The following is a 24475-nucleotide window of genomic DNA, read 5'->3' as shown; positions in this document are numbered from 1 at the left end:
GTACACCATTTTTTCATCTGCATACGTCTAATAACTATGAAGTTTGTATTGAGTAAATCAAATGAAAGCCGAAGAACATAACTAAACATGAATATGTGGAAGAAAGAAAAGTTGCGTCGAAATTGCTTAACCAAGGTTTTTTTGTCCAAAGGCATATGTCGGAGATCAGTTGATCAATGCAATGTGCTATTTTTGCAATAAGTTTGAACATTCCCGTAAATTGGACTAATTCAGAACATCATATTGATAAAATGTAAATTTGTCGCAATATTTAGTCTAAGATGAATATATGCAATTTAATGATTTGACTACAATACTTGCATGTATTTTAACTCAATCATCATCTCAATAATAATATTTATGATTGCATTAAATATATATATTCACATAAATATACTTGACGGTCAGATGATAATTATATTAAATATATTTAAGTATGATATCCAATCTCGCAATTCAAATCTTAAAGTAGAATGAGTGGAGGAGAGGAGATCATGTAGGCAACCAGTCAAAGATTATTTTTAGGTAAGTTTGACGTTGATCTCCGAGTTACATGACATTTTGACTTATGAAGGCAACATTGGCTCTATACGAAGCTCTATATGTTTGACACGTGTTTGGTCGACGCCTTTGGGAGCAGCTCTAGTGAGTTCCTCTAATTGGAGAAATTTTTTATTGTGACAAGAATATAAGTGGTACATCACGTGTTTTAATAAGAGTGGTGGGAAATTTTATTTTTTAAGTTATTAACTTTTTAACACACATATCCCACCATTCATGTAGTGACACGTGGTGTACCATCCCATGTACTGGTCACACTAAAAAATCTCTCCCCTAATTGTTGTGTTTGGTTGACAATGATCAAATTAATTCCTAATCTCTTTGATTAATCATAATTTAGTTGGTAACAGTCCCACAGATTAGATGTTACAAGTTAGTGTATAAACTTCTTACATTGGTTTTGGTGTTACCGATCGCAAGCGCTTTGGTGGAGAGGGCTTTTTTTGCTATTAAGATTGTGAAAACACAATTGTGTAACAAAATGAGAGATCAATGGTTTAGTGATATTATGGTTATTTACATTGAGATATGTATTTGCTTTGATTGATAATGACCTTATTATGTGACATTTTCATAATATAAAACCTCGTCGGCAACAATTGTAACTTGTTTGTAGTGAATAGTGATAAACTATGGACATTACCATAAAAGAATTTGGTGGCTATCATATTTTCAAACTTTGCACTCTTTTAAATTTGCTCATCCCCGAATAATTTCTGACTTCCCTAGTTATTAGGACCATATATTTCCTTTTTCCGTGCATGGAGGTAGCCAGGAGAAACCTAAACATGCAAACCTCAAACTCAAAGTGATTAGTTACAGATATTCATGCATAATTAGATGCTTTATCACGACTTATTAATATTTTAATTAATTATTGACCATTAACTTAACATTAGGGTTTTGCCCATAAGCTGGAGTTTGGACGAGGGCCAGCCACATCCGAGTCCTGAACTGTCGCATCACCAAAACCAATTTTCATTTCCTTTTTCGTGACGTAAACCATATTTAAATTAAAACATTAGACTAATAATTCGGTCTTATCTTTTTTTCTAGGTGTACTTTAAGAAGGTAAGGTGTGGTTGATCAACAAACATTGATAGGATTTTGCAGGACGTCGACTGAAAGAGCATCAAATATTATTATTTGACTTGTCGAAGCAATTAGTTTCTAAGTTATTTGCGTAAATAAATTAAATAACTAATGTACGTGGACTAATTAAGACGCATACGTTTTTTTTTTTTTTTGGTCAATAAGACGCATACGTTTAATTGGTGCATGTTGCATGATGGAGATGGAATGGAGAGTTGAGTAAGTGGGCTGACGATCGACTTTCTCATGCAATGCATCATACTTCAATTATTAAATGGCGATCATTGAATCCTTTATCGGTTTGATGATTAGACATTCTCATACGAGCATGTCCAGCTCATACCTGAAAGTCGAGCAAATAGGCAATTATTACCCAAAAACTCAAGAAAAATGCTCCAGCCCATGACCCAAAGACGGGGAATTGAGTGGGCCCAAGCCTGCCGGACAAACCCGGGCCATCAGGCAAATCTTGCCCACCCTCTTGTCTGAGTTTTATCTAAATGTCATGGTAACGTCAAACACGTTCTTATTTTTATGTGTTACACAAGCGTGGGTGGCGCGTCAAGAGACAAAAAAGCAATGTCGGGACGATGGTGCATGTTGTGGAACACCTGGTAGAATATGGTCGTTGGATTTCCAATTGTCATATAATTCAACGGTCCGTATTAATTTGGTTTTTTTTTTTGGGTAAAAAATTTCTTTAAAGTAGGTTCGACTACATGCTACAGACGAACGACATACAGATTAGAGTTGTAATATAAACATGAATGCCTCCTCAAAATAACAAGGATGCTGGCTAGGACTGGTTCAATTGGTGCTCTGGTTAGGCCTTTGTAAGCATAAGCTATTTAAGTAGGCTCGAGAAGGGTGCAGCTTCGCTCAGCGAAAGGGCCTTACTATTGTATTAGTAAAGCACTAGCGCCCAACCTAGGGGCTTTGGGGGGGGGGGGGGGGGACTCCTTTTAGGAACATGGTTCGTTCATTCACTTACTCATGAACTCACAGCTTTGCTAGAAGTGATAGCGTCAAAAGCGGAAATTCTTTTTGATCAACTAGGTTTATTTCTTGGTTGTCTTACTCATTTAGGGCTTAGTCGGACTTTTGCATCATGAAATTGTGTAGAGTCATGTGCGAATCCCCAACTAGTTCGAATTCAAACATGATCGCTAGACTGGACTAGAGACTTCCTCTTGCTGAGCCTTTCAAACTAGGCGGGTCTGGTTAAGGGGGGTGGAGCTTGAGGCTTCTAAGCTGCAGGAATAAAGAATGAATCCTCCCACCAATGAGAGTCTTTTTCGAGGGTTGCGAGACCCCCTAGACCCTGCTAAAAGAAAGCATTTTCTCAAGACAGAGATATGACCTCACTACCAGAGTTTTAACTCCAGTTTAGTTTGGACTAAACTTAAGAAGCAACTTAAATCGTTTCAATGGTGAGGTTTGGAACCCAGTACTTTACGGCTAGCGGGAGTCGCATATGAACAACATCCATAGTTGTATACAGTAAAAAAGTTATTCTTCGAAGTTGTGCTAATGGTTGGTGGTAGTGGTGTATGGTAAGAGGACTAACAATAAGGGGGAGCGCAACGAAGAAAGCACGGTCACCGGTGGCCCTCAACCTTCTCGACACCATCGCGAACCACATCCGTCAGCTTTTCTATCTCAACAGCGCTGACCTACGCTTTCCTACCTAATTCACCGACCTTACTAGTCTGAGTCGGAGACTTTGCCTGCCAACCACTTCAACCCGGAAGAGATGCTCATGTGAAAGGGGTATTACAGTAAGTTGAAGACAAACCGCCTAACAAACTCCTCGTAACGAACACCAGAGAATCAACAAACCCACTCACGCCACGCGTCCACTTTTTACCGCCAAATTCAAGAACCAACCGTCTCTAAATTTACATTGAATGCCACTGTCACTCTCACTCGCACTTTGCAACTGCAGTCCAACGAAATCCCACTCCAAGAAACCAAACTTCCTCCTTTTGATTCTTGAAGCTCCTCCACACAACCACCCATCAATGGCGGAGCCGCTTCTCGTTTTCATCATCCTCCTCTCACTCCTCTCTTTCTCATCCGCCCTCCCGGCCCAGGCCGTCCAAGATGCCGCCGAAATCCTCTCTGATTCCGGCTACGTCTCCATGGCGATGACTCTTGAGCTCGTCTCCGAGTCCCTCATCCCTCAGTCCCCCTCGCTTACCATCTTCGCTCCGCCGGACTCCGCCTTCACCAAATCAGGTCAACCTGCCCTCTCTCTGCTCCAGTACCACTTCTGCCCTCTTCCCCTGCCCCTCCAAACCCTCAAATCCCTCCCCCCCGGCACCAAGATCCCGACTTTACTCTCCGGCCACTCTCTCTCCGTCACCACGCCCCCCTCCGGCGTTCCAATTTCGCTCAACAACGTCAAGATCACTTCCGGGTCGCCTATCTACGACGACGGGTTCCTAATCATTTTCGGAATCGAAAACTTCTTCGACCTCAATTTTCATCTCCCGACACCGACTCGGATCCCCCTTCCAGATCCGGTTTGTGGGTCTTCATCCCCACCAACCTCCGCCAACGGCACAGCCACAGCTGGGTTTCCCGGAGCTTCCTGGTTCGAAGAAGCGAGTGAGATGCTGAGGTCCCATGGCTACAATGTCATGGCGTCGTTCCTCGATATGCAACTTCTTGGCTTCAAGAACTCGAATCCGATGACCGTGTTCGCTCCTCTCGACCAAGCGATGGACAACCCACTGCAAGAATCCTCGATCTTTCTCCGACACGTCGTTCCGTGCCGGCTGATGTGGAGCGATTTGGCAGGTTTCAACGACGGCGTTGTGCTTCCGACGTATATGCAGGGTTTCGCCATCACAATCTCGAGGAAAGGCGACGTTTTGCTACTGAATGGAGTTCCGGTCTTCTTCGCCAACATGTACTACGGCGACACCTTCGTCGTTCACGGCCTCCGCGAGACTCTTGTGATGCCAGAGACGCCGGAAGATGCCGATGAGTCTTCGCCGGGAAGTGGAAGAACCGACGATGAGGTGCCGTTTGATAATACTGAATTTTGAGAACAGCTTCTTCTGCTAATTGTTGGAAATTTCTTGCAAACAAGTTCGATTTTTTACCGAAGAAATTTTTGGGTCGTTAGCTTTTCTTGTAATTAGATGGAAAGTTGGTGACTTTTCTTGTAATTTTCACTGGTTCTTTTGTATCTGATGTGATTCAAAGGGGGCAAAATTAGCATATGAAAAGATCAATTCAGTGAAAAATTCATAGTCTTCGTATTTTTACATGATTTATTTTGTGAGCAAATTTGAGGCAAATTCAGTAGATTAGTAAAATGCTCAAGCTTCACTTTGATAATTTCAATTGAAAATGTGATCTTTTCGTCGACTGAACGATGATCTATTCGTTCTGAAACAATACCAAGTTCTGCAGTACCTCTGATTTCAACTGTTTAATTTTGTCGACGATAATTTGGTACCTGTAAATTTTCAAAACTGAGATGAACGCATACTCGGAATCAAAAGGCAAGACAGAGATGATCAACGATATCTAAATTGCTTTTACTATACACAAGAAACCAGATACAGGACCAGAATTCTCATCAGAATGGAACTTCGCTCCACTCGGTTTTTCTTTTTGATATTTCATTCGGAAAAATAATGACGATAACAAACCTTAATTCTACAACCAATTTCTACTCTTTGAGACCTAGTACTACTAGACTTCATTTGATGTGTCTGATGACAATGCATTGCTGCTGCTGCTATTATTGGTATTATTGCCGGAACTGCTACTTTTGCTCCTGCCTTTTATTGGTAAGGATAGTTTTGCAAACTCTTCCTCCGTTCTGGGGCGGTTTGCAAAAAGTATCCAGAGAACAAGGCACAGCAAGACTCCAACTGAAATCAGGGCCAATCCTGCATTCACAATTTTCAGGTAATGGTCCAGTGGAGGACAGTAACTTGATGTGATTGTTCGAAATGTGTCTCGAACAAAATTACAATCCTGGAGGTTCAGTAATGGCGGGGTGTAGTGCTGAAGTGCATAGCACTCGTTAACAGCTGCAACAAGCTGATTGTAGATGTCCGGGTTCACCCTTCCGACAGTTGTGCACATACCGGATGCTGAGACTTCACATATATAGTTCTGCCAAACCTGAAGAATTCACACAACCAAATAGATGGGACTAAGCAAGCCATCGTCAATTGTTTCTCTAATCTATTAATTCCACAAATCAAGCAGCTTCCAGTAGAATATACAAAGACACCAAATTAATAGTCAAAGTCGACAATTCTTACCAAAGAAGCATTTGAAATAGACACCTCTTGATCCCCACACTGTCGGTCTCTCAGCTGAGAATCGTACGGGTAACAGAGAGGTGGCATCAGAGGCCCCGACTGATTGTAATAGTATGGGTATGGACTTGCAGGGGAAGGGTACGTATTGGCATAGGTATAGATGAACTGGTTGACAACATTTACAATGTCAATGATAATCTGCTTACTCTGACTAAGGGTCTTGTCCGTGGTTCTCTGGTCAACACATGGAAGGATGTTGCTAAGTGCTGTTTCGGCGTGAGGATGTTCTACCCATTCTTCCATGGCTACACAGGTGTCGGAAACAGCACTGAAACACAATCACCATAGAAATGTGTTGAATTACTGATTCACTAGACAAGCAAATATATACCAAAACAGAAACATTTCCATCAAAGATTACATATTCTTACTTGTTGAGGATAACAAAACCTCCGGAAAGAATGAATGTAATTGCCACAAGTAGCCATCCACTAACAATAAATCTGCAACAACATCATGGCTTTGTCAGACAGAAACATGAAAACACCCCAGAATGTGAAGAGTCGTAGAATTAGTACAAGCACAGCAAAACGGCCGAGTAAAAGGGCAACTTACATGTGGATCGCATGTTGGTGCCTAAGGAGGGACAGAACTGCAACAAGATACATCAATTAGTTGAAATTGAAAGTAGGCAAAAATACCAATAAACAAGAGGAATAAATAATAGATTTCATTCATCAGGTTGTTTAGGTTGTTACGTACAAAGACCAATCACAGCTAAGAGAAGCATCACTGCTGCTACGGTGATTAAAGATGAACGCCTGCAACAATCAACTAAAAATTAGTCCACTAAAAACATGGGGAGTCAGTATAACCCATTAATTAAAGTGTAGAACCGAAGTTTATGGACACATACACAATATTGAAGACTCTTTTTACTTTAACAGAATTTTCACTTGTCTTCTCCGTTAGTGTGTCCGCTGCAGTGTTCAGATCCACATTCAGCTTGTCAATATCATCCATGACATCAGAAGGTAAGAATACCTGGGCCACGTTAATAGCCTTTGCAAGGGTCAGATACCCTGTGACATTTCTCAGGGTCTGCACAGTGTAGTCTGACTGGTTAACAACATAATTTAAAGTATGCATCACTTCGTCATGAAATTCATCTTGCCCAACAGAAAGAAGAATACATCCAGTCCTGTGTGATATAGTTTATCGTGTTAGAGCTGGGGCACAAGAGACATAGATGGCCAATACTATCAGGTGCTGCCTAACCATAGTATGAAAACTTTCCTACACTACATAAAAATCCTCATTATACAATCTTAAGCCAAAAATACGAAGTTCAGATCATTACGCTGAAGCACATGTGAAGACCAGTAGCATAATCAAGCATATCCTCTGCAAGCGGTGTGATCCTTCATCTTTAATGTTTATCTTCCATCCACAGCAATGATGAACCACCAGTATCATGCCAAAAGCAACAAACCACAGGACGGCAATAATGAAACCAACAGCACCTGTAAATCCAACAGACTGCAGAAACATAGCGACCACATTACAACGGAAATGATGGTAAACTTAAACGTACAAGTAACAACATAATCCTTCAAAATTCCTATTCACAAAGCAGTGGTTTATCTTTGTAAGTAACCACAACTTAAAACAATGGAACGAGAAGGGACATCAAAAGATGGATTTCACTATTTCTTTATCAGTTAAAACCTTCGCATTGTAACAAGCATCACTTTTTCGGGATTATTTCACACCACCCTCAAGTGGTGTAATGCTCACCACTCTCATTTATCACCGTTAGATGAGTTTAATTTCGAGATCTGTACAATGTATAGACACAAATCTCAAAATATAAAATCATCCAACGGTGATGAATAGGGTGGTAAACATTACCACCATGGGCGGTGACTAAATTTATCCTTTTTTTTATTCCCTAAAATAGCATATTAATAAGGTAAAAGAAAGAACAAAAAATTCGTGACATAACAACCAAATTCTGCATCTTTAAACCAATACTGGAGGTCCACCAAAACAATGCAACAAGGAATCAAGACTTACAGCCCAGTAATGCCGATCCACAATGTCCCAACCTCCCCGATAATGCTTAAACCTTCTGAGAATATCCGGCCTGTTGGTCCTTTTCGCCGCCAAAACAAGCCTACCTTGCGGTGCATCGCTTGAAGGCCCTGGAGATCGAGCAGTCTCCGAGATCCCATTTTTCCACGACCCCGGACTTTCATCCACTGCAAATACACAGGTCAAAAAATTACAATGTTAGAAAGTTGCAAGATTTTGAGCAGCTGAGATTCAACCATTTAGACTTAAAAAATACTCAAAACATTTTTATTCGAACGATATTCTAATCTAATCTACACAAACTACAGAAGGGGAATTCGAGCTTGCGTCTGAAAAATAAAAGCACTCAGAACTTTAGCAAACAGAAAAACCAGAGGAAAATAAGCATTTGAGTTCAAGCTACTCCAAGGCTACTGGTTTATCACAGAAAAAGCATCGGCCTTGTTTGGTTGCTGACCAAAAGTGAAATGAATTGCGCCCGAAGGTTATGTATTCTCACATTTGTCTCGAAACCAAAAACAACAATGGCTCCAGAAAATCCAACTTTCCAATTCTTCTACCACTAAATCCTCCCCGCAACCGGAAAAGCATGCGAGATCCAACCCGTTTCAAAAACCGAATTCAGAAACGTACCTAGACTAAACTTGAGAAGGTCTCTGGTGGGTCCGAGTCCATTCCGAGTCAGACCCGACACGCAGCTAGTAGAACCCAGAAAGAAGAAGAAGAAGCGGAGAGAGGCGGTGGAGGAAACCGGCAAGCGCTCCATTGGCAGAGTCTTTTGACACTCTCCGTTCACCAAAACTCTCAGACAGAAATCCGGATACGAATCGAACCCATTTCCAAGATTTGGTTTTGGAAGAAAACCCAAATCTCGAAAAGGTGTTATTAACTAACAGTGTGTCAGTGTTGTAATATGATTACATTTGTTGGTGGCGAGGGAGATTTATAAGAACCAAAGGCACATGGGGAGGTGGGGTAAGTAAAGGCCGATGATTAGAGAAGAGAAAAAAAACCGAAAAAGGCGGGTGTGACTGCATTAAGCAAGCAAACCCAACAGCCATAAACCCATACCTCTTTGCTTTCCTACTTATTTATTAATTTATTTATGCCACTTTTCTAATTTTGTCCTTTCTGCTTCTTTTTTTGCCCTTTCATTTTTTCCTCTTTTTTTTCTTCCATTTTATTCTGTTTACTTTTATGACGTGTACTTGAAACACTAACACTAAGTCAGCATAGTAATTTATGAGTAGTCTATTTTTTTGAAAACTGAAAAGACTCACAAGAACATTTCAGCTTTTTTAAATAATTATAATACGGTTCACCAGCATTAGAAATTGAACTCAAAATGTGTCGTGTGAAATGCAGACCTAAACTTTGTCCCAACTACTAGGCCATTTTGTGGTGGTTAGTGTGATTGTTTTATTCAAATTATAACATTATGAGCATGAATTTTTTTGTATAGATTTGTTAGATTAGAAAGTCGACGAAGTTCGAATTCACAGTGTGATGCAAGAACAAAACTCTTCTTCACTACTATGGTAAAATGCCACTTACGTTATGAGCATAAACTAACAAGTGAGCAATTTTGTTCTGCGTGACTACATGCCTACCAAATACTTGATGAAGAGCATCACTTAAAAAATTGAAAGAAAAAAGTAGACGGCATTCTTATACAAGTTCTTGTCTTACATTTGTAGGGGCAGCTCAGAAATATTTTCATGTTTATTTAAACCAAGTTGCCATTGTAAACGAAATAAATGCGTACATTCTTCTCCAGGTTCTTCCGTTCTTGTGGGGTACTGATATAAAAGGCAGTCCCTAATTAATTAGTTATAATAATAATAATAATATAATGTTATCAAAAAGAAATTTTTTAGTGTTTTGAGTTACGGATACATCAAATGTCTTAGTACAATAAATTAGAATTTTTTTTTAATTTTCAATTAATTATATTATTATTGAAACCGTGTGTCCATACATTGAAAAGTCTCTCATTACCAAGCATGAGGAAAGGGGAACTCTCTCATTCAATCGGAGGATGAGAACAAAACGGAAGTATCTCTAGAGTGACAGAACCAGCATATTTTGACAATGAGGTATTTTTCTTATTTTGCCCCCGAACTTATATGCAGCTGTTAAATTTCTTCTTGAATTTTAATTTTAGCCGATTACCTCCTTAAACTTTTTTAATTAGCCAATTTTTTCCTTGAACTTTTATTTTAGCCAATTACCCCATTAAACTTTTATAAATAGCCAATTCTCCCTTTGGCATTAGATTTTAAAAACTTTCATTCAATTTTTCATCCATCCAATTTTTCATCCTTTTTGCTCTCATATAGTTGTCATATGTTGTTTCCGTGATCAAGATGGATGGGAAATTGGATGTGAACTTTTAAAATCTAAGGCATGGGGAAATTGACTATTTATAAAAGTTCAGATGGTTAATCGGCTAAAATTAAAGTTCAAGGGGAAAATTAGCTAATTATAAAAATTCAAATAGGTAATCAGCTAAAATTAAAGTCCAGATAAGAAATTGACAGCTTTATACAAGTTAAGATGATAAATCAACAAATATGCCCTTGACAATTGACAATGTTGCTTTCCATGCTTATCTCTCAATTTTCATTTGCTAACCCTTTTTTTTTTTTTTTTTGTTATTTTGATCATATAACGTCATAGTCTTGTGTTATATTTATCACTAGAGACTAGAGAGGGATGGATGATATCAGTCAAAGACAGCGACAACTTTTCTAATATGCTAATTCATGGCAGATAAAAAACGCATCTTCTCAACGCCAAAGATTTTGTACGTAAAATGAATATTGCCTTTTTTTTTTGGGTTGGGGCTATTTGTTATTTTGCAAATTACAATTTGACATATACGCAAAGTAACTTATAAAAAGTAAATACAAAAATAATAAGTCTTTACACACATATTAAATTGTAAATTGTAAAAAACTTGAGTTAAATCATGCAATAAATTTTTGAGAAAAAAAAAATCATGCAATAATTAACTATTACTATAACTTAGATATCCAGTTTGTCAAAATACAACTTAAAATCTCTTACTGGGGCATGAAATATGAGTAACGTGAACAACTTTTAAAATCAGTGTGTATGCTTGTGGATTAGGAGGACTAAGCTAAGCTTAAGGGACGGAATTAGGCAGCCCCAAACAAACATCATTGCTAATGGGGATTTTTAATTAAAGCAGTGTGTTTATTGCGCTAAACATATTGCTAATGGGGATTTTTAATTAAAAAAAAATTACATAATGGGTTAACGCTTCTTAAATTTATAAATAAATTAGACCATATAAAATAACATTGTGGATCTTCAATCCTTGCGTCATCCCTGTTTTTCTATTTTGAACAGTCACATTTGTTTTCAGTTACTCAATGAGCAAGGATATGAGTGTGTTTTTGTTCTCCACTTTAAGGAGCGATAATGTTCACTGTTTTGCTCAATATATGAGATTAAATTTTGAGATTTGATATCAAAATTTAAAGGTGTGATTGACCTTGCATTCAGAAACGATGACCTAGTTCAACTTCTAACTTTTAATTTAGTAATATTATTTCAATATTAGAAATTGTCTAAAGTTCGAATCAAAGCAAAACGAAGATTTGTTATTCTTTGTAGTTGGTTAGGATAATGTAGGTTAACTTAACTTGGCTTAGCCGTTTTACATTGAGTTGTTTGAGGTCTAAATCAAGGAGAGGGAGATGGGGACATTGCTAACTAACACATATGCCGATGCACGTCTAAATTACTTTATCATTCAACTTCATACAGTTTTAGTCTCATCATAGTCCCAATCATGTTAATTATTTCTCACGGCAATCGGATTATGACCCTAATAAAAGACATATGAAGCACTCTTTCATCTATAAACGTCTCATGTATAAACGTACTCCAATGTCGTATATGAGAAAAATGGCATAACTGGTACGTAACGCCGGGGTCAAATTCTATCTTCAATTCTGGAAAGTGACTATATATATCACTCTCCCACTCACACTCACACCATGCATATTATTCTTACAAAAATAATCAGTCAAATCGGAGAATATTTAAGTATTCAAATACATCGAACAAATTAATGATATGAGTACCTATTAACGTTGGGTCTTATCAACGCCAAACAATTCCTCATCTAGTGCTTCCTGAGCACTAGATGGCAAGCTGGTCAATGACATCTTTAAGAGACAAGGTTCCACGAATATTAAGAGCAGACCTATTCAAACATCAACTCTGAGCGACGTGGCAGCTAGACAAGGGAACAAAGGCCTACAAAGGGACGTAATGACTGACAGGTATGGCGCTAGGTTATAAATTCTCACGAAATAACATATTTAATGAATTGTCAATTTTCTTAAATTATTAGCTCGAGACGCTAACATTATACCCATTCATATATCTCTACTAATTAATAAAACTTATTGTCAATCAAAACCTTATGAAATTACTAGTTTAGCCCTCTAATTAAAACAGAACATGAATAAGAAATATGGGGCATAAATGTAATTTCACACAACCAAATTTTGCTGTTTTTTTTTCAAAGCCTCACTTACATGTAATCATAACATATCTCTAATTAAATAAAAATAAAAAAAATAAAAAAACTTTTCACTCCCACATTCTCTCATTCTCTTCCTCTCTCCTTCTATTTCAAAGACAAAAAAAAAAAAAAAAAAAAAAATTCTCGCACACACACATATGCTAGTATATATAAAATGATCTCTACACATTATTGTATCTGCAAGCTAGCTGTGGAAAAAAGAGATGACACGGGGGACCAGGGGAAGTTGAAAAGGTGTGCATGCATGTGATCACTGATTGGATGCCTTTAGGTCAAGCTCCAAGGTGGTGGAGGTGGTTCTTTATAATTTGTCTTTAGATCTAACCCAAGCGACACCTAACATTTCTTATGTTTTTGTATACACTTGTGACACGAAATATGTGTAGACTTCTAATGTTATCGTATCTGCCGTTTGATTATGGGCACCATTGTCCATTGGTGTAATAGTAGCATTGGACAATGCTAGGACCAGTCTGAGTGTGAATCATTTGTAGATGTTGATGTATGACATTCACACCATAAAATGAAAAAATAATTTTAACCGTTAATAAATGTAAGTCTCATATACATCTATAATAAAAAAAAATCAAACGCTCAATTGATTAGTGACATGAGAATCGAGATTCTGACATTTGTTTTGAGCACTAAAAGAAGGCTAAACAGGTAAAGATGGTTTGCTAGAATCAGTCACCGACAATAGCATAATGTGCATCTTGGTGTTTGTGGGATGGAAAGGACAACTCCGAGAATGTGAACCTATCAATGGTTTTATGTGGTCAGCTGTTGGCTTTAGTTTTGTTAGTGGAAGGCTTGGGTGGATTTTCTTACATTGTTGGCCATTTACTTTCTGGTGAGATGAGAATCCCACACTTTTTTCTGCCCTACATCTTTACGTAATTTTGCTGATCGTTTTTGTTTCATTTGTTCAATGACTTTAAATAAAGAAGTGCGTACGAGAGAAGGATAAAAATGTGTAATTATTATTTCTTTTTACCATCTACCTAGCAAATTAGTAATCAATCCACTCTACTCCATTATCATAATTCATACCAAAAAGTATTAATGGCTCACTAATGATTAATGAGAATCTTTTAATAACTAACTAGGCACATACTAAGGCATCGTTTGACATACCGTATTAAATAATCCGGCCCACCTATTTTATTCGGTGGATGTCCGCTTCATTATACTCTCTAAAAGCACGGGACAATTTAGTCGGCGTTCTCTCCCTCCCTCCGTTCTTCCCCTCCCTATGTTCTTCTTCTTTGTTTCCCTCCCTCTCTTCTTCTTCCCAGCCGCTTTCTCTGTTTACAAAAACCAACCACACTCCCTCCATTTTCCCAATCAAAACTCTCCAAATTTCCAAGCAGCTTCCAAGAAACCGAAGAATCCCGCAAATCCCAAAATCCAATTCCTCTGCCGGCCACCATGAACCACCACCACCACCAGGTTCCATCTAACCACCCAAAACAAGACTCTTCTCTCCTTGCATCTTCTTCTGGCTACCGCAATACCTCCCTCCCTCTTCTCCGCAGCTACATCTCTCTCTGCTTCCTCCACCGCAAACTCTTCGGTTCTCTCCCTGCATCTTATTATGGCTACTGCATGATCTCCCTCCCTCTTCTCCGCCACTGCATCTCTCTCAGCTTCCTCCACCGCATACTCTTTGGTGCTCCGTTTCGGATCTTAACAAACAAAGAAACAAAGATTTGTCAATTTTTTTTCCTTCCATTTTCTTATCTGGTTCAATACCAAACACAGTATAAATAATACGATCATTAGTCCAATATTGCACCAAACGCTCGATTAATTTAGTCAGTACTATCCGGTAGCTATTTATCTTATCTGATAAAAATAGTTAGTACAGTCTGAGCTGTCAAACGAGGCCTAATAGTAATACTCCATACTTCATTGGAGCAGGACAAAGATTCTTTTCTCTCTTTTTTTCCCTCCCATTTTCTTCCCTCTTGTTTGAACACTTATGATTTCATCTTGTAGAGAGAGAAAGAAGAAAAAAGTAGAGAGAGAGAAGAAGAAAAAAAACTGTGAGAAGAGAGGAGGCAATCTCATCCATTAGAGAATTATGATTCTCTCTTCTCCTAATTTTTCTCATCTTCCCTCCTCTCTTATTTAAGCAGTTACAATTAAAGCACGTCAACATTTTATATTAATTTTGTATAGTGAGAAAGACAAAAAAAAAGTGTGGTAGGAGAAGAGGGGAGAGAAGCGGATTAAGAGAGGAGAAAATCTTACAAAAAAATTAAAGGAGAAAGGGAAAAGAGATGCCTACGAATCTATCAATCACCATCTGCTTTTGCATTTGAACCCCAGAAAATTTCGACATTCGGCCTATTCACAATATTTAGGGTTAATGGCCTACTAATTACTCACGGATCAAGGACCATTTTGCATTGCAACTCAAGAAAAAAAAAAAAAAAAAAAAGGGCCTGCATATTTTGCGATCAAATCACTTGAATTTAGATATTGGTAAGTTGGGCCTAAGCTAGAGATAAAATTAGTAGGGGAATCAAACGCAAAAACTCAAAAAGGAGAGAGGAGCACAACTGATTAGCTATCAGCTATGATTTCACCAAGCATTCAGAAAGTCCGCTATCATCTCACTTGCGCAGAGAATTGGCAATCATTCAGGAGGCATGAACCCGGGCAGTTAAAGTCGAAAATTCACGTATGACATACATTGATAAATTTAACGGTTAGATGTGTGCTAAAGAATTCAAGAGATTGACGGGTAGATTAGAGGAAGATTATCTTTAGCAAATATGTCGCATACCAGATGATCCGACCATACGCTTGATAGATATGAATCTTTCCTTGTTCAATACATGTTTCTGATTATGCTATTGCTACATCAGACTATTTGATAGTATCAAATTGATACCAATGAGAACCTATGCAAATCAAACCTTGGCGAGAAACAAATGCTAAGGCTGCAACAAAAACATTTGGAACAGATCAACACAACAATTACCTAAGAACATTTGGAACAGATCAACACAACAATTTCCTAAGATGTGTCTGGTTCGAGGGTGACCCCGTTGAGTTTTTATCTTTTCATGTCTTTTCATGTCTACAACTCCGTTCCTCCACGCTGATGAACTGAATGGGGAATACCGTACAAGTTTCAACGGAAAATTAAACAATATGGGGCCTGTTCTGATATCGAAAGATTATTTACAACGTCAAATATAATCTCAACGAGAACGAAGTAATTAAACATGGTGTCAACTACAATTCAAAAATCTGAACAAATACAATCAACATGTGTTTATTAGTAAAATGTGAGAGAATTCCATGAATAATGAGGCTGAGTTTATATCAAAACAATATGACAACCGTCGGCAGTCATTCATCCAAACTTCCCAATATTTCTTGCTCAATTGGATCAAAGAAAATATCAAAACGTCAGGAGACCCTCCCAAACAAATAGTATAAACCAACTCTAGGAGAAGAAAACTTCCCTGGTTACAATAAACCCCAATCGAACTTCCACATTTCGATTGGAAACCAAGGCTATATAAATTACTCCTACCGGTAACAAGTTAGAAACCCATCTCCAACTACCACCAAATTCGCCTTTCCGGCTACTTATTCTTCACCGTGATTCCGAGCTCCCCTGCAACAATCACAGTGGTGGCCATGTCAAGGAACATTCCATGCTCCACAACTCCGGGAAGCTGCAAAATCGCATCGCTAGCCGCCTTCAGATCCCCCATATCTTTCTGGAAATACAAATCCACAATGTAATTCCCATTGTCCGTCACGAAAGGCTTGCTATTTTCGACGAAAGTCCTTAGCTTTCCGACGCAGCCCGCGTACTCGAACAAGTCCTGGAGCTTTTTGGCAGTGAATTTCCAGCAGAACGGCACAACCTCCACCGGCATCGCCAGCCCGCTGCCTCCCACATGCTTCACGAGCTTCGACTCGTCGACGATGCAGACGAATTTCTTACAGGCACCCTCCACCATCTTCTCCCTCAAGAGGGACCCACCTCGGCCTTTGACCAGATTGAGGTGGGGGTCGACCTCGTCGGCGCCGTCGATCGCGAGATCAAGAACAGGGTGGGAATCGAGGTCCGACAGCGGAATTCCAAGAGACAAGGCTTGTTCGTGGGTCTTTTTCGACGTGGGTATTCCTACAATGTTCTGAAGCTGCCCCTGTTTCAAAAGCTCGCCGATTCGGTCGACGGCGTGCTTGGCGGTGGAGCCGGTGCCGAGGCCGAGGACCATTCCGGACTCAACATACTCGACGGCCTTGTAGGCGGCGATTTTCTTCAACTCGTCCTGGGTTAGAATCACAGACGGAGGAGGAGGAGGATGAGAGAGAGGGGAGGAGGAGGTCGGCAAAGGCAACAAAATCCCAGCTTCCATGGCCGGATTGTGAAGAACCCAAAAATAAAATGGGATCAATAAAGAGAAACTATTATTGGGTTATACTAAAATATAGATAAAATCAAAACCCAGAATTTGGATTGAAAATGAATCAAAAATGTTATCTTTTGGGGTATTCAAGCATTTGGGCAGACCAAAAAATGGCAGCAGAGTCAGGGCTTTTGTATCTAGGAATGTGTGGCAGTCAGCATTTGGGAGGGAGAGAGAGAGAGAGAGAGAGAGGAGGAGGAGGAGGAGATAGGGTTTGTGAGGAGGCGGGTTGGGGAAAGGAGTGGTATTTATAGGGGAAGATGAAGGTGGTGGGAACTGGGAAACAGGAGGGTGGATTTAAAAATTTGCATTGAAAATATATGTTTGCATTTATTTATATGCAAAGAATTGCATTGAAAATTGAAGTTGGAGGAGATTGGGGCGTATTAATACCGTGATCTGGTTTATAAAATATGATTGAAATAGATTGTCTTTTTAGCTTATTCTTAAAAATTTCCTAATTTTTTTGTGACTTTGTGTTATTGTATGGTATGGCACGATTGAACCCTATCCTGTGGGGCTACTCTTTCAAGTACTATTTTATTTTCTTTTTCTTATATTGACATAGGTTTTTGAGTTAGACTTTAATTGTTAGTTCATAATTTGTTAATGAGAAAAAAAAGGCAAAAGAAGTTGCATTTGGTTGGAGTTAAGCCAAATGCAATTTAGTTGAAGGGGTATTTGGTGTATCCGTTGGATTGTTTAGATGCTCAACAATTAACAAACTTTTACGGTATTTGACGTTTCGGATGCAATAGTAACTACTGATTAATTTCGTTTTAGGTATTTATTTTCATTAGAAAAAGGAAGAAAATACAATTTTGAGTATTTAGGTTGTCCCTCAATACCACATGAGGAACAAATAAAAAGAAAAATGACTAAAATTTGAAACCTCCCTCTGCTCCCCTTATCCTTATATTTCTATTTTCAAAATAAAAATAAGTAAAATTTTACACGGCTCTAAAATACAAAAAGATTGAAAATTTTTCTTCAAACTTTGGTTATTTAAAAGCGTTTTTAGTCAACGAACCTTTTTTGAAAAAAAGAAAAAGACGATTAACATCATCCATCGAAAATGGTATTGTTTATTCGTCGAGAAATAAGAAATTCGGGTAAAGACATCCATTTAGTTATGCCCCTTTGAGTTGAGTGGAGTGTTTGGATTAATTTGAGCATATAATAAATCAATGGCTAGGAATAGAATTCCATACGAATCAGATTAACCCCTTTTTATGCATTATTATTATTCTTTTTTATTATTATTTTTATTTTTTAGAAAAAGCATGGTCCATGGTGATTTGCTTTGCATCCTCTTATTTACGGAAGATAATCATTTCCAGATCCACTTTGTGATCCTCATATCCTAGCTATTTATTGTATATCGTGCGGTCAGTTTTCTTCAGATACTATTTATGTTTAATTTTAAATTAAAAAATAAATAAATAATTTTTTACTATACGATATACGATGAATGACCACAAAATAAATCCGGATAGGCTCCAATTCCCTTATTTACAATTCTCTGTGTACTCCCCCATCAATCGTATTCCCTTCCTCTCTTTCTTCTGGCACCCTATCTCCGCATACTCCCCAATGTGATTTGCTTACAAAACATTTAAAGTACTTTTCACAAGAAGTACCAGTTATATATTTTTTGTATAAAGCATTTTTAGTCATTTTAAAAGCACTTTCGTTAATATGTGTTTTAAACAAATTTATTTATTATTAGCATTTCTTAATTATGTGGGAACATTTATTTTTTATTTTTTATGGCCACAACTTACGTGATTAGTAACGAAACTTGTATTACCATACATGTGTTATAATATTATATTGTTTGTGCGACGGACGTTAAAAATTTAAAGAAAAATTAACGAAAAGTCTAAAAAAAATTTAATTTTTATGAAAAATGACAAATAAAGGTGTAGTAAATAGTACTAAGGAAATATAAAAATATGATTTTTCGTTAAAAATAAACAATACCAAAAATGTCTCATTAACACTAAAAAATTAATTGTATTTTCTAAGATGAGTGGAAAAAGGCTGTTTGTTGGAGTTGTTGACGAAGACACTTGTTTGTTGCGTGTAGTCCATGAAAAAGACATAAGCAAGTGCAGGGCATCTACTTGGGAACTCAATTTGATTGTGCATGCGTTGCATTCGTAATTTGGGAAATTTGGTATTGGTTGCCCCCTTTTCATTTGTTTGATTGGTCGGCTTCCACGTTTGGTTTTTCTCGTTTATCAGTCAATCGAGAGATTCTTTAGTGCGTCAGAAATACGGTCTGATACATCAAATATAACAATACATTTTTTTATAATTGTATTATGACTTTTATGTACAGTTTCGCATACTGAAAGATCTCTCCAGTTCGTGGGTCATTTGCTTTTCTCATTTTTCTGTAAAACTATTAACATTTCAAGTAATTGCCTTTATAAACGAAAAAAATTCACAAATCTTATTGAAGCCCAAGCTAGACAGTAACATGTCGGATGGTTTGGAAATCGTCTTGTTCAAGATAAAAACACAAGGTTCATATGTGCAAATGGTAAGAAATGGTCCGTGTTCAACCTAGGACTTTGAAGTCTATCGACGAAAAGAAGGCTTTGGTCAAGTCAAAGTGCACCAAGATAAAAGGGTTTGCATTTGTTTTTGGTTTGAAATTGTCTTCTTAAGTAAAAGCCACCGAAACAATATGAGCTCGTTTGGATGTGGTTTTAAAATAATCGAAAACGCTTTTGGTGAAAATACTTTTAGAACTAATCCTTAGTAAAAATACAAGTAAAACCTAGAAAGGCACTCAAAGAGCTTCCTAGAAGGACATATCTGGTGTTTCTTGCAGAAAGCACTCTAGGTTCTTTTGGAACCCAAAAACATTTTCTCTAAAAGCGCTTTTCGTTATTTTAAAAGTATATCCAAACAAGCTCTATAGCAACGAGAGAATACAGCAATGCACTTCTACAAAAATACAAATTGAGATTTCAGGAAGTTAATAGTTCAAAAATTAATTCAAATACTATCATTCGCACTCTAAAAATTTAATTGTGTACTTCTCATTAATAATAGTGCTGATAAATTTGTCGCTCGCTTGATTTTCTCTATACAACTAATCACTTTAATGTCGTATTTAATTACAAGAAGCTCACGATGCAATTAAATATTTTAATGACTTTGTCTCTGTGTAACAAGTTTCATAGGCTCATAGTAAACATAACATACAGATCTGATTTTGGTTTTAATGAAGCTTTAGACGATTAAGCATCACTGGCTTATGAGAAAGTGAAAGAGCAGATCACAAGAATCCACTTTCGTTGTTTGTTCACAAAACAAACACATCTTATTCAAACCTCAGACAAATGTTACTAATTTAAAGTAGATGACAACGTACAAGGAAAGGGAGAAGAGAGCGAACACATGCTGCCAGAAGAGAAGTGCCGAAGCCTCGCTGACTGCGTAACCCCTCAAGCTCGCAATTGCTCCCAATAAAATTGCACTTGGTGTCGTGTACTGCATCAAAAGCACAAACCTGTACATTGCATCGTCATCGACCAGAAAATTGAGCTTGTCAGCCAACGCCACTATACCAATTCCCACCAGAGGAAGCAGTAAAAGCCTTGCCACAGTTATACCAACGGTTGTCCGGAGGCCGAGTGTAGACTCATTTGGCCCCTCTGCAAGCATACCCCCAAGAATAAGCATCACCGAAGGCACCATTGCACCGGCTAAAATCTCTAAACTGTCTGTGATGAAGGATAGTGGAGCATCCTCTCCGAAGAAAAAAGCTTTTAACACAGGTACTGTCCCGATGATGATAGCCAGTAAAGAGGCGATTGTTGGGGGTTGCATTATGTGCTGTAATGGAGTTTGCTCAGCAACAATTCTCATCCTCCTGACCACCCTAGGTTCCGCCAAACACCTAATCGACCTGGGACTGTTTCCGCCACCTTCTCCTGAGAGATCAACATCTGGCAAAGTGGTCTGTGAAACACTTGAGATGCTTTTGAAAATTCTAGCAATAAAGGGTGTCTTGGAATGCTCGGTTTCTTTTTCTTCAATACCCGGCCATTCAGCTTCTACAAGTAGAGGCCTGCTAATATCGTTAGTTGGTGGTTCGTCCTTCTCACCCCCTTCTTCAACAATCTCATAGTACTCCAACGGAGGCTCCATCATGTGGTAAACAAAGGTATATACAAGAATTACAGCAACCCATTGGGCAAAAGAGACATAAGCCACCCCTCTGGAGTGACAATGCTGTCCAAATGGGTTTTTCGGAGTATGACAGACAGATCCAACAATGGCGAGTGGGAGATTTCCAGTATTCCCAAATGCAGTCATGATAATGGTAAATCTGTTCAACTGTGGGGGAGGACGACATATAATCACCACTAAGTACCCGAGGAAGCAACCAATAAGCGTACTCACTAACACATTTACTGGGATAAACCACCACTGAATAAAGTTTTCAAGTGTAATGGATTCACCTAGTTCGGTAAAGATTAGACAGGGCAAGAACAAGGCGAAAACAAGCTTGCTGAGGAGCTTAAAAGTAGCTCTGGGTATCAATTGAGTTTTCGGGTGCGAAAGAACCAGTCCGATAACCGTGAGGGACAAAAGTTTCATCAAAGGAACTATTGCACTCATCACATCCCCACTATACTCCAAATTATTTTGATACAATTCCATAAGATACCGAGACATCTTTCCTTTAATTACCAGAAGAACACGTGATATTTCTCTCTGCAATTAGACAAACACAGGTTCAAATTAATCAAACCAGACCAAATTAATTTGCGAATCCACCAGATTGATTCAACACAATATCAAACAAATATAAAAGGGCAACCCCGTCCCAACAAGGCTCCCCACTTTGTCAGGGTCGGGAGAACGTCTATCATACACAGTCTTACCCTTACTTTGCAAAGAGTTTGTTTCCACGACTCAAACCTGTGACCCACCGGTCACAAAGTAGCAACCTTTCGGTTACAAAGCATCAACCTTTTCGTGACATGAGCTTGCGCATTATCCGACATATTAAATTACAACATGGGTCGAAAGAATTAAGCACTTAACACCAACCAAATACAAAAGATTAGCATTTGTTCCAAATTCTTTCACTAATCACAACCTACCCTAAACCCAATTAAGATACAAGTACACCAAAAGGATTTAACAGATTATCACTAACCAGATCAAAATTCTACAAAAACGGAACATGGTTCCAAGGATTTTCACAAAACCTTAACGAACCCAGTAACAAAAAGTAGGTAATTCAGTATACATCAAAATTTAACCTAAATATCAACGAAATTGCAGTGCTCAGAGACAGAGACTTACAGACAGAGATGATCCAATTGGAGAGGACTGAAGGATAAGCTTGACGGCGGGGCGGCGGCGGTTGAGACTGTCGGAGAAGGATTCCCGGCGAATGCCTTGACAAACCAAACCTGAACCAAATAATACTCAATTATGACTACTCCTCGTCAACCTACGGAAAATGAGTTGTCTTTTCTTTTCTTAGAAAAAAAGGAACAAATAATTATTGATGGTTTTTTTTTTGTTTTTTTCGTCTGTCGGGTGGGCATTTTGTGGTGCTGATGGAAGGAGAGGCGGTCTGGGAACTGCGATATTTTGCTGTATTTTTGGGCTTGTAAAAATTGGGCTTCAAGTATGTGGGCTTACAATTGGACTTCAAGTCTATGGGCTATATTCAAGCTGACTGTTGTGTTATGGGCCCTGGTTTTTGAAATACTAAGTTCAATAGAAAGAAATTTAAAAAAAAAAAATCTAAATTGGTGCTGGCTATGGGGTTCGAACCCATGCGCACTTATGTGCAGAAGATCTTAAGTCTTCCCCCTTAACCTCTCGGGCAAACCAGCTGATGAATTTCTTTTCATCCAAGATTGCTTATATATATTTTTATCTGAACAATTTTGTCATCATTTGGTAACAGTCTAAAACGGCACCACAACGTAATGAACACCCTTAATAAAACTCTCTTAGATAATTACGGTTATCCGACGAGTTTAGAGGATGTTTACTTACATGAATGAATATCCAAAGTATCGATATGATTCTATTCAAAATTATATTATGCACTTACTCATTTCTTATTCAAATTAAGTATGCCAAAATAATTCGTTAATATCTCATAACTAAACAAACTATGTATAATTCTCATTCAGCAGTTTTCTTGAAGCATATAGTTTTTCCTGGTGGTTGTTAATGCTAGGATACTGCCATTCATTAGCTCTTAACAAATATATTGGTCATAGTGTCTTATTTTGATTGGTTGATTGTCAGCTGTAGTTAGCTTGAATCAGTTGGGTCTGTTTCAGGAATTTAATCATTGGTTGAGAGTTGGTGCTAATTGATATTAAGCCAGAGATTAGCTTGGGATTGCTCTTTGTGCTAAGTGTGAATCGTAATCTTGTTTTAGCGAATACATTCTTCTTCTATGTACAATTGAGCAACACATCATAATTTCTTACCAGAGTGCACCAAAATAAGTACATGCAATTTTGTTACCAGAGCGCATCATAATCGTATATTAAATCATAAGTAACATTGCCATGAATTAAAGTTCAAAAAGTTAAAAAAATTAAGAACATTTGTTCATGCACAAAGATCTTGAGTGCAACCCTCATCCCCAATCATGGACGAAGCCAGAGATTTATATGAATAGGGTCATCCTCAAACAACAAAGTCATAATTAAAAAGCTCAAGAATTTACTAAACACAATATTTATATTAAGAGATCGCACTTGGTGCGATGGCAAGTGCCTTCGCCCATGAGCGGTAGGTCTCGGGTTCGAAACTTGGGAGCAGCCTCTCCATAAATGGGGGTAAGGCTAGCCAACATTCACCTCTCCTAGACCCTGCGTAAAGCGGGAGCCTTGTGCACTGGGTACGACATTTTAATACTTATATATTAATCCATAAAGTTTTTCATACAACATTCTCTTACAATATCCATTGATGCATTTTCATGTTCTAAAAGCATTGCATGACAACATCATTACCAATACCATCATATATCTCTCTCTTTATAAAAATATTCATGTTATCATTCATCCATTGATCACCTATCCGATTTCTCAATCGATTCTTCAAAAATTTCATGGCCGAAAATACTGTTCAAACGGTTGTAATAGCAATTAGAAGAGTTAGTGCTAATGTCACAAGCAAGTAAACCAGCGAATACACCTTGTATTTTTTGCTTTGAATTTTTTTTTTTTTTTTTGGCAAGGTCTCTAATCTCTTTTAAACCTGAAAGCTCAATGCTAGACCGCATATCCACAATAAAAATGAAACAGAGATGGATTTTTTTTGGGGGGTGGGGGGTGGGACAAACTATACATACATTTTTTTTTTCAAACATACAAAACGACGCCGTTTCGTTTACTTTTTTTTTACGGACC

General features: G+C 38.1%; 4 protein-coding genes and 1 non-coding gene across 6 annotated transcripts; 1 reads left to right on the top strand and 4 right to left on the bottom strand.

Annotated features, from left to right (window-relative positions):
• Positions 1-3556: 3556 nt before the first annotated feature.
• Positions 3557-4855, top strand: LOC103414384 (putative fasciclin-like arabinogalactan protein 20). The gene has a single exon (XM_008352775.3). The coding sequence runs from the start codon at positions 3561-3563 to the stop codon at positions 4704-4706; it is 1146 nt and encodes a 381-aa protein (XP_008350997.3). The 5' UTR covers positions 3557-3560; the 3' UTR covers positions 4707-4855.
• Positions 4856-5180: 325 nt separating this feature from the next.
• LOC103451599 (uncharacterized) lies at positions 5181-9097 on the bottom strand. Of its 2 annotated transcripts, XM_070810943.1 has the most exons (10): positions 8670-9069; positions 8019-8203; positions 7303-7481; positions 6859-7143; positions 6705-6763; positions 6558-6594; positions 6374-6445; positions 6149-6270; positions 5943-5996; positions 5181-5799 (listed from the first exon to the last, which is right to left on the bottom strand). In XM_070810943.1, the coding sequence occupies exons 1-10, from the start codon at positions 8800-8802 to the stop codon at positions 5777-5779; spliced, it is 1149 nt and encodes a 382-aa protein (XP_070667044.1). In that variant the 5' UTR covers positions 8803-9069; the 3' UTR covers positions 5181-5776. The 2 variants fall into 2 exon arrangements, with proteins under 2 accessions (XP_070667044.1, XP_008389233.3); XM_008391011.4 differs by having other exon boundaries at positions 5943-6270; positions 8670-9097.
• Positions 9098-15888: 6791 nt separating this feature from the next.
• On the bottom strand, positions 15889-17510 carry LOC103451598 (probable ribose-5-phosphate isomerase 2). The gene has a single exon (XM_008391010.4). It carries the CDS (start codon positions 17004-17006, stop codon positions 16221-16223), a length of 786 nt encoding a protein of 261 aa, XP_008389232.1. The 5' UTR covers positions 17007-17510; the 3' UTR covers positions 15889-16220.
• Positions 17511-20199: 2689 nt separating this feature from the next.
• On the bottom strand, positions 20200-22636 carry LOC103451597 (protein PIN-LIKES 2). Its single transcript, XM_008391008.4, has 2 exons — positions 22392-22636; positions 20200-21794 (listed from the first exon to the last, which is right to left on the bottom strand). Exon 2 carries the CDS (start codon positions 21753-21755, stop codon positions 20406-20408), a length of 1350 nt encoding a protein of 449 aa, XP_008389230.1. The 5' UTR covers positions 21756-21794; positions 22392-22636; the 3' UTR covers positions 20200-20405.
• Positions 22637-22850: 214 nt separating this feature from the next.
• Positions 22851-22933, bottom strand: TRNAL-UAA (transfer RNA leucine (anticodon UAA)). The gene has a single exon. It is a non-coding gene; the product is annotated as a tRNA-Leu (tRNA).
• Positions 22934-24475: the final 1542 nt, after the last annotated feature.

Source organism: Malus domestica, chromosome 13 (genome assembly GCF_042453785.1).
Source record: "Malus domestica chromosome 13, GDT2T_hap1".
Taxonomy (NCBI): domain Eukaryota; kingdom Viridiplantae; phylum Streptophyta; class Magnoliopsida; order Rosales; family Rosaceae; genus Malus; species Malus domestica.
Note: the sequence above shows the minus strand (reverse complement) of the source record. Positions and strands in the feature narration are given on the sequence as shown.

Coding starts and splice junctions, on each gene's coding strand:
- LOC103414384 (XM_008352775.3), top strand. CDS start 3,561: ATGCCACTGTCACTCTCACTCGCACTTTGCAACTGCAGTCCAACGAAA.
- LOC103451599 (XM_008391011.4), bottom strand. CDS start 8,802: ATGGAGCGCTTGCCGGTTTCCTCCACCGCCTCTCTCCGCTTCTTCTTC. Junction 8,204..8,669: donor CCTTCTCAAGTTTAGTCTAG/GTACGTTTCTGA, acceptor GTGTATTTGCAG/TGGATGAAAGTCCGGGGTCG. Junction 5,800..5,942: donor CTATTTCAAATGCTTCTTTG/GTAAGAATTGTC, acceptor TGAATTCTTCAG/GTTTGGCAGAACTATATATG.
- LOC103451598 (XM_008391010.4), bottom strand. CDS start 17,006: ATGGAAGCTGGGATTTTGTTGCCTTTGCCGACCTCCTCCTCCCCTCTC.
- LOC103451597 (XM_008391008.4), bottom strand. CDS start 21,755: ATGTCTCGGTATCTTATGGAATTGTATCAAAATAATTTGGAGTATAGT.